Source organism: Oncorhynchus keta, chromosome 5 (genome assembly GCF_023373465.1).
Source record: "Oncorhynchus keta strain PuntledgeMale-10-30-2019 chromosome 5, Oket_V2, whole genome shotgun sequence".
Lineage (NCBI taxonomy): Eukaryota > Metazoa > Chordata > Actinopteri > Salmoniformes > Salmonidae > Oncorhynchus > Oncorhynchus keta.
The window spans coordinates 16,635,387-16,649,563 of NC_068425.1; the positions used below are offsets into that span (position 1 = coordinate 16,635,387).

Sequence of the window (14,177 nt, forward strand, 5' to 3'; positions counted from 1 at the left end):
GTGTGGTGTGTAGAGTAGCTCTAAAAAATGAATGCTGTTTAAAAGTGACTACATTAAAGAGCGGACCAAGTCATCCACATACGTATTCGGTTTAGGGTCCTCCTGGTGACAAGGGTTGAGGATTATAAAATGTGCTTTCAACAAACAAAAAGGAATACGACCACGTATGGAGAAAAAGTGTGTTGCATCACATTCGGATTAAAATGTTAATTTAAGTATTTTACTGCAAATGTCAATGACAACGTCATATGAATCTATTGTCTTTTCTATTGACGGTCCTTTGGTGCAATCACACTTATTTACTCAGTGAGCAGCATAATGAAGTGGACTCCTCCATCCCTGCCAATAGTTGTTTTAGAATAGGAGGAGCTAGTGAGCAGTTCTAAAGACATGCAATGATCTCATGGTGCAAGCATGTCTGTGTCGTGCTGTCTTTCCAAATAAGCATCAGTGTGTCCTTGTATTTCCAGAGTGATCAGATACAATCGTGTACGGTTGTGTGTGTATATTTGTGTGTGTGTGTGTGTGTGTGTGTTTGTGTGTGTGTGTGTGCGTGTGTGTGTTGGGGTCAGTGTACAAAGGGGTCAGTGTCACAAAGGCCATGGGAGCCAAAGGGGGGTCACTCAACAGGGTGTCATGTCACTCACTATCCTGACTGCCTGTGCTTGAGCTACAGGTCTGTGTTCCAGTGTCTGTGTTCCACTGTGTCTGTGTTCCACCTGTGTTCCACATGTCTGTGTTCCATATGTGTCTGTGTTCCATATGTGTCTGTGTTCCATATGTGTCTGTGTTCCATATCTGTGTTCCACATGTGTCTGTGTTCCACATGTGTCTGTGTTCCACATGTGTCTGTGTTCCATATGTGTCTGTGTTCCATATGTGTCTGTGTTCCACATGTGTCTGTGTTCCATATGTGTCTGTGTTCCATATGTGTCTGTGTTCCACATGTGTCTGTGTTCCATATGTGTCTGTGTTCCATATGTGTCTGTGTTCCATATGTGTCTGTGTTCCATATGTGTCTGTGTTCCATATGTGTCTGTGTTCCATATGTGTCTGTGTTCCACATGTGTCTGTGTTCCACATGTGTCTGTGTTCCACATGTGTCTGTGTTCCACATGTGTCTGTGTTCCATATGTGTCTGTGTTCCATATGTGTCTTGGGGGATATGTAGTAGCATCAGTTTGTGTGTTAATGAGTCATGATAGAGTAGGGCAGTGGATGATGTGTGGGAGTAACATCATTGTTGTTCATATACAATATACACCCTCTACTTCAGGGCTGCCCAACCCTCTTAATATAATAAATAATAATATAATAATATATGCCATTTAGCAGACGCTTTTATCCAAAGCGACTTACAGTCATGTGTGCATACATTCTACGCATACATTCTACGTATGGGTGGTCTACTGCCCTAGGTCTACTGATCTACTGTCCTACTGTCCTAGGTTGGGCTGAAGACCCACAGGACGGTAAATCTTCAGGAAGAGGGTTGGGCTGAAGACCCACAGGACGGTAGATCTCCAGGAAGAGGGTTGGGCTGAAGACCCACAGGACGGTAGATCTCCAGGAAGAGGGTTGGGCTGAAGACCCACAGGACGGTAGATCTCCAGGAAGAGGGTTGGGCTGAAGACCCACAGGACGGTAGATCTCCAGGAAGAGGGTTGGGCTGAAGACCCACAGGACGGTAGATCTCCAGGAAGAGGGTTGGGCTGAAGACCCACAGGACGGTAGATCTCCAGGAAGAGGGTTGGGCTGAAGACCCACAGGACGGTAGATCTCCAGGAAGAGGGTTGGACTGAAGACCCACAGGACGGTAGATCTCCAGGAAGAGGGTTGGACTGAAGACCCACAGGACGGTAGATCTCCAGGAAGAGGGTTTGGCTGAAGACCCACAGGACGGTAGATCTCCAGGAAGAGGGTTGGACTGAAGACCCACAGGACGGTAGATCTCCAGGAAGAGGGTTGGACTGAAGACCCACAGGATGGTAGATCTCCAGGAAGAGGGTTGGACTGAAGACCCACAGGATGGTAGATCTCCAGGAAGAGGGTTGGACTGAAGACCCACAGGACGGTAGATCTCCAGGAAGAGGGTTTGGCTGAAGACCCACAGGACGGTAGATCTCCAGGAAGAGGGTTTGGCTGCCCCGCTCTACTTGATTACTCACACATGCTTTTCTAATGTTTCACACAGTCACACATGTTTTTTAGAGCAAAGTATAGGCATTAAGCAATAAGGCCCAAGGGGGTGTGGTATATGGCCAACATACCACGACTAAGGGTTGTATCCAGGCACTCTGACTTGCTTCGTGCCTAAGAACAGCCCTTAGCCATGGTATATTGGCCATATACCACAAAACCCTGAAGTGCGTTACAGTTATTATAAACTGGTTACCAACGTAATTAGAAGAGTAAAAATAAATGTTTTGTCATACCTGTGGCCAATCAGCAAGTGTTTGGTTTATGTGTGTGTGTGTGTGTGTGTGTGTGTGTGTGTGTGTGTGTGTGTGTGTGTGTGTGTGTGTGTGTGTGTGTGTGTGTGTGTGTGTGTGTGTGTGTGTGTGTGTGTGTGTGTGTGTGTGTGTGTGTGTGTGTGTGTGTGTGTGTCCGCAGGACCATATGGCTGTTTGTTCCATTTATGAGAAAATAATAAGTGAAATACCCTAGAGGCTTATAGGGCACCTACACAGTTTATGATATGCATTAACATACAAGAAGGGGCTATGGAACCCTGACCTGTTCACCAGACATGCTACCTGTCCCAGACCTGCTGTTTTCAACTCTCTAGAGACAGCAGGAGTGGTAGAGATACTCTTAATGATCGGCTATGAAAAGCCAACTGACATTTACTCCTGAGGTGCTGACGTGCTGCACCCTCTACAATCACTGTGATTATTATTATTTGACCCTGCTGGTCATCTATGAACATTTGAACATCTTGGCCTTGTTCTGTTATAATCTCCACCCGGCACAGCTAGAAGAGGACTGGCCACCCCTAACAGCCTGGTTCCTCTCTAAGTTTCTTCCTAGGTTCTGGCCTTTCTAGGGAGTTTTTCCTAGCCACCATGCTTCTATACCTGCATTGCTTGCTGTTTGGGGTTTTAGGCTGGGTTTCTGTACAGCACTTTGACTTCAGCTGATGTAAGAAGGGCTTTATAAATACATTTGATTGATTGAGTATCACAGGCATGGTGTCTCACGTAATAATGACAGCAGTTCTTCAAATGCACATATGTAGAAATATACAAATATAAAATGCATAAAATATGTCTATATTATTTATGTTTGCATGAGTGGATAGGTTTTAGTTTATTTCTGTCTATGTGAACTGGTCTGTTGATAGACAGTGTATGTGAAAGGATGTCTGTAGTGAGCGGTGCGTTGCTTACCCACAGCCTTGAGGGAGGCGCACTTGTTAAAGCCCAGACCAAGGTTGTTGTGAGGGTGGGAGAGTGCCATCGCTGGACCCAGGGGTGAGAGGGCAGCGTTATTCAGGTGGTTGTGATCTGAAAGACAGAGAGAGAGAGAGGGAGGGAGAGGGAGAGGGGGAGAGAGAGAGAGAGAGAGAGAGAGAGAGAGAGAGAGAGAGAGAGAGTTGAAGGAAGAGAAGAAGAGAGAATGGGCTGCTGATACCCTCCAATTAGTCCCAACACTTGGTATTGAAGATACACAGTTGATAGAAATTGACAGAGACCACCTTGTGTACCACCATGTGTACCACCGTGTGTACCACCTTGTGTACCACCGTGTGTACCAGCATGTGTACCATCACGTGTACCACCACGTGTACCATCACGTGTACCATCACGTGTACCATCACGTGTACCACCATGTGTACCATCACGTGTACCATCATGTGTACCATCACGTGTACCATCACGTGTACCATCATGTGTACCATCACGTGTACCACCATGTGTACCATCATGTGTACCACCACGTGTACCCTCATGTGTACCAGTATGTGTACCATCACGTGTACCATCATGTGTACCACCATGTGTACCATCATGTGTACCACCATGTGTACCATCACGTGTACCACCATATGTACCATCATGTGTACCACCACGTGTACCATCACGTGTACCGCCACGTGTACCATCACGTGTACCATCATGTGTACCATCACGTGTACCGCCACGTGTACCGCAGTGTACCGCCATGTGTACCATCATGCGCACCCTCACGTGCACACTCACATGTACCACCACGTGTACCACTATGTGTACCATCATGTGTACTACCATGTGTACCATCATGTGTACCACCATGTGTACAACCATGTGTACAACCATGTGTACAACCATGTGTACCAGTATGTGTACCACCATGTGTACAACCATGTGTACCAGTATGTGTACCATCATGTGTACCAGTATGTGTACCATCATGTGTACAACCATGTGTACCAGTATGTGTACCACCATGTGTACAACCATGTGTACCAGTATGTGTACCACCATGTGTACCAGTATGTGTACCACCATGTGTACAACCATGTGTACCAGTATGTGTACCATCATGTGTACAACCATGTGTACCAGTATGTGTACCACCATGTGTACCAGTATGTGTACCACCATGTGTACAACCATGTGTACCAGTATGTGTACCACCATGTGTACAACCATGTGTACCAGTATGTGTACCACCATGTGTACCAGTATGTGTACCACCATGTGTACAACCATGTGTACCAGTATGTGTACCACCATGTGTACAACCATGTGTACCAGTATGTGTACCACCATGTGTACCACCATGTGTACCAGTATGTGTACCATCATGTGTACAACCATGTGTACCAGTATGTGTACCACCATGTGTACAACCATGTGTACCAGTATGTGTACCACCATGTGTACAACCATGTGTACCAGTATGTGTACCACCATGTGTACAACCATGTGTACCAGTATGTGTACCATCATGTGTACAACCATGTGTACTAGTATGTGTACCATCATGTGTACAACCATGTGTACCAGTATGTGTACCACCATGTGTACAACCATGTGTACCAGTATGTGTACCAGCATGTGTACCACCATGTGTACCAGTATGTGTACCACCATGTGTACCAGTATGTGTACCATCATGTGTACAACCATGTGTACCAGTATGTGTACCATCATGTGTACAACCATGTGTACCAGTATGTGTACCATCATGTGTACAACCATGTGTACCAGTATGTGTACAACCATGTGTACCAGTATGTGTACCACCATGTGTACCAGTATGTGTACCAGTATGTGTACCACCATGTGTACAACCATGTGTACCAGTATGTGTACCACCATGTGTACAACCATGTGTACCAGTATGTGTACCATCATGTGTACAACCATGTGTACCAGTATGTGTACCATCATGTGTACAACCATGTGTACCAGTATGTGTACCATCATGTGTACCACCATGTGTACCAGTATGTGTACAACCATGTGTACCAGTATGTGTACAACCATGTGTACCAGTATGTGTACCACCATGTGTACAACCATGTGTACCAGTATGTGTACCACCATGTGTACAACCATGTGTACCAGTATGTGTACCACCATGTGTACAACCATGTGTACCAGTATGTGTACCACCATGTGTACAACCATGTGTACCAGTATGTGTACCACCATGTGTACCACCATGTGTACCAGTATGTGTACCACCATGTGTACAACCATGTGTACCAGTATGTGTACCACCATGTGTACAACCATGTGTACCAGTATGTGTACCACCATGTGTACAACCATGTGTACCAGTATGTGTACCACCATGTGTACCAGTATGTGTACCATCATGTGTACAACCATGTGTACCAGTATGTGTACCACCATGTGTACCAGTATGTGTACCACCATGTGTACCAGTATGTGTACCACCATGTGTACCAGTATGTGTACCATCATGTGTATGAGTAATGCTTAATGACCTGTTTATTTATGCATCTACTCTGTGCATAGTGGGGGCTGGTGAAGATAAGGATGCATACTGAGAAAAAAACCACACTGTCCTTTGTAATATTGAGGCGTTCAAATATCCTCCCATACACTAGAAAACAAGGTGCTATCTAGAACTGAAATGGTTCTTCAATTGTCCCCACAGGAGAACTCTTTGAATAACCACTTTTGGTTCCAGGTAGAACTTTTTTGGGTTCCATGTACAACCCATTCCACAGAGGGTTCTACGTGGAACACAAAAGGTTTCTACCTGGAACCAAAAATGGTTATCCTATGGGGACAGCTGAAGAACCCTTTTTTCTAAGTGTGTATAGGAGGCATAGTGGCTAAAATCCCGTCTTCCTGACATCAAATAGTCTATTTCCCAAAGATGTTTTGACAGAAACTACAATCACAACACAACACAACCTCACAACAAGCCCACTGTACAGTACTAGCTATAACTATACCGTGTCAAAATTGTTGTGACCCGACATTAACCCTCATTCAACCAGACCCCCACAGTGGTACCCCTGGGTCACAGTGAATGGGGGTTAAGGACGCTAATGTGGCCCAGTGGTTGCTGTCACTGATGTGGCGCTCATTGGCGTGCATGAGCACCGCCTCTCTATCTGCCCCGTGGCGGTGTGAGGCCGGATGGTTTGTTGTGCTACACACATACAGAGCATCGACATGCAGATGGAAACTCTACCCAGAGCCATACTTTTAGAGAGTTATGCTTTTAGAATTTTGAATATTGTTATAATTCTAGACATTCAGTTACAAAGCATTGTTTAAATATTCCCTATGGTATATTTAGATTGTACATATTTTTTAGTTTTTAATATCTTGTTGATAGATTAACTGTAATATCTGGTGGTGACCCACGGAGTTGCAGGACTGATTATGTCACGTCTAGCTAATATGATTTGAATGATGCAGCAACACCAGATCAACACCGTCTTACTGGAGATTTTACAGTCGCTGAAGCATCACCCAGGTGTGTGCTACATTTCAGTACTGGACAATCTAGTCTATCTACGGAGGAGGAGCTGTGCCTATCGAAGACGACTAGGTTCCCGATGAAGAGCTCTGTGGCTGTCATATGTCTCTACCTCCCTGCCTGGCTGTACCATCTATGTTCCCTCCTCTTAAGATACTTCCTTTTCCAAACTGCCGTTCATCTTAAGCTATGGAAGACAATTTTATTTATGTATTAATTTAATGTAATGTCTTATGTTGTTCTTCTCTATTATTTACGGTGGGAAATACACATGCGGAGATCATCCGTTCACCCTCACCACGTCTCACAAAGACACAGCGGTTGAAACCAAAATCTCAAATTTGGACTCTAGACCAAGAACAAATTTCCACCGTCTCTTCTTATTATTGGTGTCCTTTAGTAGTGGTTTCTTTACAGCAATTGGACCATGAAGGCCTGATTCACACAGTCTCCTCTGAACAGTTGATGTTGAGATGTGTCTGTTACTTGACCTCTGTGAAGCATTTATTTGGGCTACAATTTCTAAGGCTGGTAACTGTAATGCACGTATCCTCTGCAGCAGAGGTAACTCTGCGTCTTCCATTCCTGTGGCGGTCCTCATGAGAGCTAGTTTTATCATAGCGCTTGATGGTTTTTGCTACTGCACTAGAAGAAACTTTCAAAGTTCTTGAAATGTTCCATATTGACTGACCTTCATGTCTTAAAGTAATGATGGACTGTCGTTTCTCTTTGCTTATTTGAGATTCTTGACCTAATATGGACTTGGTCTTTTACCAAATAGGGCTATCTTCTGTATACCAACCCTACCTTGTCACAACACAACTGATTGGCTCAAATGCATTAAGAAGGAAAGAAATTCCACAAATGAACTTTTAAGAAGGCACACCTTTTAATTGAAATGCATTCCAGATGACTACCTCATGAAGCTGGTTAAGAGAATGCCAAGAGTGTGCAAAGCTGTCATCAAGGCAAAGGGTGGCTATTTGAAGAATCTCAAATATAACATATTTTGAATTGTTTAACACTTTTTTGGTTACTACATGACTCCATATGTGTTACTTCATAGGTTTGATGTCGTCACTATTATTCTACAATGTAGAAAATAATCAAACTAAAGAAAAACCCATGAATGAGTAGGTGTTCTAAAACATTTGACCGAAAGTGTACACTGAACAAATGTGACAGTCAGAGGCTTGTTCACTCTGGCCCTCTCCTATTTTCACAGCACTGAAATGGAACCCCGCAGTCCTCAAGTTCTAACAGGTTCACCAATCCAGTGAGGTGATGCTGGTGTTCAGGCCAATGACGAGAGAGGAAGCTAGCTAGCGTGACAACAACAGCAAACTGACCTGAGATGACTGACAGTTGCCCAAATGTAAGCACCAGAGGGTGACAAAGGGTTAAATGTTTGTGCCGCTTTAGATTTATATAGCTACTGTACATGGCTGTTGTGTGTGACCCTGGTGGGGACATTTTAAAATAGTCACTAAATATGTTTCACATTTCAATGAATAGATAGAATGATAACTTTTTGTAAAATAACCATGTGTGCTTCAAGGGTCATTATGTAACATAATGTACAACATGTTTGGAAGGCATTGTTATGCCTAGATCACTTAGTGGCATGAAAAGTTACCAAACACAGAGCAATACCATCGCCCTGGATGGGGTCTGAATCGTCCGAGCCACGTTATGTATCGCACTGATGGAAACCAAGCAGGAGATAAAAGGAGCGGTAGAAAGGAGTGGCGAGGGAAGGATGACACTGAAGTTGACTTATTGAATTAGAAATGTATCTTCACGTCTCCGTGTAATTGATATGTGATTATGACACGCTGAGTGAGCCGTGCGGAAAATGAACTGTCTTTCGTGCCACAATGCACCACTGCTCTACACTCCACTCCACCCCAAGGAGAATAGTGAAACTGGCTCCGGCCACCAAGGCTCACTCGCTCCCTGGCTGATGAGCTGTGAAGCGTTTGATTCTGGCGAGCAGGACATTTCCCACCAGTTCTCCCTCTCAAGAGGGGCCCGTCTCTCTGCAATCCCAGCGGTCATCTGAGCTGGCACCCCTAATGAGCTCTGTCTCTCACAAAGATTCCCTCGGAATCCCTTTCCCCTCTGCCTCAGAACTCCGGAATGCAATGTGACTGTCTGGCTGGCCAGAGCTATGCCCCACTCGGAGTCTTCCCAGCTTGGTGCTTGTTAAATACTACTCCTTTTCAGTATTCTTTTGTTTGTATCTTTGTTTAGAGATTAAAAGTACATTTACATTGTAATACTACTAACAGATAACTTTCTAACTCCGCCCATAACTTCAGGACTTTAGAGCATTCACAGAAGGCATGAATTATTGAGTCACTCTTAGTTTTACACTTAAGACATGACTCTGCCGTTACTATGCTGTTAAATCCAACTCTCACTGACTAATCAGCAGTGGAAAGAGAAGAGGCCAAGAGAGAGAGGGGAAGAACTAGAGAGAAAAAAATCAACAAATTGCATTGATGAAAAAAAATCCTTGGCTTCTGTCCAGTTTGACCACAGGGTTATGTGCTTGTGACATGGGGTGGTAGTGGTGGTGGTGGTAGTCGTGGTGTGGATAGAGCTGGACACTGTGTCCACACTGTGTGTGATGGCCATCTGTGCTGCAATGATGGGGTTGAATATTCACGGATATGAGAGCGTTTTTTTTCTTTACGAAGTTTGTGCGTAGGTTCCTTGAGTATGTGCACACAGAACAATGTGTAAAGAGAGTTTACGGTTTTGATGTGGGTATGAGTGTGAGTGTCTCTGCGAATAAGGATTTGTATGTTGATATGAATTTCAAATTGTGTGTGTGTGTGAGAGAGAGAGAGAGAGAGAGTGAGATAGAGAGAGAAAAAATAAAGAGAGAGAGAGGGGAGAGAGAGAGAAAAAACAGAGAGAGAGTGCAAGGGAGAGATTTGGATTTGTGTGTGTGTGTGTGTACACATTGTGAATGAGTCGGAGCTGGTGTGCAGTACACTGCTGGGCGATGGCCTAATTCAGCAGGGCTGAACTTCAAAGGGCCCTAGTGCTGCAAGGGCTTCAGCAGAGCTGCCACTGATATGGCTCTAAAACACAGAGACAGTGGGGGCGAGAGACTACACCATCAATAGATTAAATACTGATATCGCAGAGCAAGAGGCATTTTACACTTGATGAGAAAAGATGAGAGTGTGAGAGAGAGAGAGAGAGAGAGAGAGAGAGAGAGAGAGAGAGAGAGAGAGAGAGAGAGAGAGAGAGAGAGAGAGAGAGAGAGAGAGAGAGAGAGAGAGAGAGAGAGAGAGAGAGAGAGAGAGAGAGAGAGAGAGAGAGAGAATGGAGAACTCCACAGGGATTATGTTAAAAAGACAGAGAAAGTGGTGGTAAGAGAGACATCTGTCACAGGCAGTCTGTTCTGCCATGTTGCAGCAATGGAGAGGACCCCCCCTCTCCAATAAACAGAAAATATGCTTCACTAAATTTAAACACATCCCTCTCTCTCTCTCCTCAGTCTACCCCACTCTCCATCACTCTCTTCCTCTACCCCACTCTCCATCTCTCTCTTTCTCTACCCCACTCTCCATCTCTCTCTTCCTCTACCCCACTCTCTATCACTCTCTTCCTCTACCCCACTCTCCATCTCTCTCTTCCTCTACCCCACTCTCTATCACTCTCTTCCTCTACCCCACTCTCCATCTCTCTCTTCCTCTACCCCACTCGCCATCTCTCCCTATCTTTCTTTTCATCTACCCCCTCTATATCTCTCAATCTCTCTCTCTCACTCCCTGCCTCTCTTGTTCAGCTTCACAGATTTTTCTCTTTCCCCCTATAGCTCTCCCTCTAGTGCAGTTTGGTGCAGTAAGCTGATTAGCCCTGAAAAGCATTCACATGCCCTTACACTGCAGATTAAGACACCTAGCCGTGAACTCCTGTGCTGTGACAAAATGACCCTGCCTCTCCTCTCAACTACATCTGGGGCACTGAAATCACAGTGTCTCACACTCACATGTGTGAGCACACTCACATACATACTGTACACACTTTGTCTCTCTCTCACAGAGACACATTCTCTTTCTCTCAAGCACACACACACGCCTAGTTCTCTAATCTTACAACTAAAACTTAAGTAATGAAATCACTCATTCTCAGAACAGACATATGTTACTATCATTAGACTCTCCCTTTCTGTATACTGAAATGACTCAATTTAAACTCACACAAATGTGGCTTGGGTTTGGCAGCTGAAGTAAGCCCTCCCTATTTAAACATGAGAAGATTCTAATTTCCAGAGCGCTAAGTACCCTGCCTGCCTGTACTTGTGATGGAGTGTGCATTGGGCCATCTGTTGTGCTCACGTGAAAAGCTTTAAAGGGATGTGTTTGGGAGATCAGCCATTCCTTTCGGCTGCTCATTCTCACTCTCTCACTCTATCCTCTTTTCACATCACACTGTCTAATCCCACTCTCTCGCTCTCTTTATCACTCTCACTACCACTCCCCACTTCCTTCTCTATTTATGTTGTTATTTTTGTCTTTTAATTTCTCTATTTTTATTTTTATTCCAACCACCCTTATATTTTTGTGGTAAATATATGTATCTATATATATACATACATATACCCAGACACACATGTATACATACCTACATACACACACACACACACACACACACACACACACACACACACACACACACACACACACACACACACACACACACACACACACACACACACACACACACACACACACACACACACACACACACACACACACACACACACATACATACATACATACATACATACATACATACATACATACAATATACAGTTGAAGTCGGAAGTTTACATACACCTTAGCCAAGTACATTTAAACTCAGTTTTTCACAATTCCTGACTCTTAATCCTAGTAAAAATTCCCTGTCTGAGATCAGTTAGGATTACCACTTTATTTTAAGAATGTGAAATGGCAGAATAATAGTAGAGAGAATGATTTATTTCAGCTTTTATTTATTTCATCACATTCCCAGTGGGACAGAAGTTTACATACACTCAATTAGTATTTGGTAGCATTGCCTTTAAATTGTTTAACTTGGGTCAAATGTTTAGGGTAGCCTTCCACAAGCTTCCCACAATAAGTTGGGTGAATTTTGGTCCATTCCTCCTGACAAAGCTGGTGTAACTGAGTCAGGTTTGTGGGCCTCCTTGCTCGCACACACTTTTTCAGTTCTGCCCACATATTTTCTATAGGATTGAGGTCAGGGCTTTGTGATGGCCACTCCAATACCTTGACTTTGTTGTCCTTTAGCCATTTTGCCACAACTTTGTAAGTATGCTTGGGGTCATTGTCCATTTGGAAGAACCATTTGCGACCAAGCTTTAACTTCCTGACTGATGTCTTGAGATGTTGCTTCAATATATCCACATAATTGTCCATCCTCATGATGCCATCTACACTGCTCAAAAAAATAAAGGGGACACTTAAACAACACAATGTAACTCCAAGTCAATCACACCACTGTGAAATCAAACTGTCCAATTAGGAAGCAACACTGATTGACAATAAATTTCACATGCTGTTGTGCAAATGGAATAGACAACAGGTGGAAATTATAGGCAATTAGCAAGACACCCACAATTAAGGAGTGGTTCTGCAGGTGGTGACCACAGACCACTTCTCAGTTCCTATGCTTCCTGGCTGATGTTTTGGTCACTTTTGGATGCTGGCAGTGCTTTCACTCTAGTGGTAGCATGAGACGGAGTCTACAACCCACACAAGTGGCTCAGGTAGTGCAGCTCATCCAGGATGGCACATCAATGCGAGCTGTGGCAAGGAGGTTTGCTGTGTCTGTCAGCGTAGTGTCCAGAGCACGGAGGCGCTACCAGGAGACAGGCCAGTACATCAGGAGACGTGGAGGAGGCCGTAGGAGGGCAACAACCCAGCTACCTCTGCCTTTGTGCAAGGAGGAGCAGGAGGAGCACTGCCAGAGCCCTGCAAAATGACCTCCAGCAGGCCACAAATGTGCATGTGTCTGCTCAAACAGTCAGAAACAGACTCCATGAGGGTGGTATGAGGGCCCGACGTCCACAGGTGGGGGTTGTGCTTACAGTCCAACACCGTGCAGGACGTTTGGCATTTGCCAGAGAACACCAAGATTGGCAAATTTGCTACTGGCGCCCTGTGCTCTTCACAGATGAAGAGCTCCATTCAACCCCTCCCCATCTATCTCTTAGCACCATCCATTTCGGATTTCTATTTGCCATATATTTGCCACTTCCTTCTTTATCTTACTCTATATCTCTTCTTTCTCTCAGTTCCTTTCTGTCTCTCCACCTGAGAGGAAGACTGAATTGAAGGCTTAGCCAGGACAATGGGTTTGCTGCGGTCAGCACAGTCCAGCCCAGCTTAGTGATTTAAAAGGCCCCTCTACCTATCTTCTCTCGTGTACACACAAACACACGCCTTGCTGAATTATGGTCTATTAAAGTCAATTCCCCCTCAGTGCACCATTGCGAGTCAAAAGTCATCAGTGTTGGGCTGTGCAGAGATATCTTTCTGTACTACAGTTAACAATGTACACAACACACAAGTTGTGTACATTGTTAGTTGCAAGGCTATTCTCATGTGTTGACCTACAAAGCAACCAATTAATTTTACACTGGTACATCTGATACATACATTCAGTTTATTATGTACAACACCCCATTCATGAAAATAGTTTGCTCCTGAAGACAGTGAGTCACGTGGCCATGGTTTGCTATAAAAAGCAGGCATACAGGCATTCAGTTACTGTTTGATTGAACGTTAGAATGGGCAAAATGAGTGACCTAAGTGACTCAGAGCGTGGTATGATCGTCGGTGCCAGGCGCACCAGTTCCAGTATCTCAGAAACGGCCTGGGCTTTTCACACACGACGGTGTCTAGGGTTTACAGAGAATGGTGCAACAACAAAAAACATGCAGTCAGTGGCAGTCCTGTGCGCGAAAACAGCTAGTTAATGAGAGATCGAAGGAGAATGGCAAGAATCGTCCAATCTAACAGGTGGGCCACAAGCAGGCAAATAACGGCACAGTACAACAGTGGTGTTCAGAGTGACATCTCGGAACGCACAACTTGTCGGTCCTTGTGACGGATGGGCTATTGCAGCAGACGACCACACGGGTTCCATTCCTATTAACTAAAAACATGAAGAAGTGTCTCCGGTGGGCACGTGATCACCAA

At 44.6% G+C, this 14,177-nt stretch overlaps 1 protein-coding gene across 2 annotated transcripts in view; it reads right to left on the bottom strand.

Moving 5' to 3' along the window:
* LOC118384170 (protein shisa-8-like) overlaps positions 1 to 14,177 on the bottom strand; it is a 74,302-nt gene that overhangs the window by 6,809 nt on the left and 53,316 nt on the right. For both annotated transcript variants that reach the window (XM_052518848.1, XM_052518847.1), the window contains exon 3: positions 3,390 to 3,506. In XM_052518848.1, coding sequence (XP_052374808.1) covers positions 3,390 to 3,506 — 117 coding nt within the window. The remainder of the gene's footprint in view (positions 1 to 3,389; positions 3,507 to 14,177) is intronic.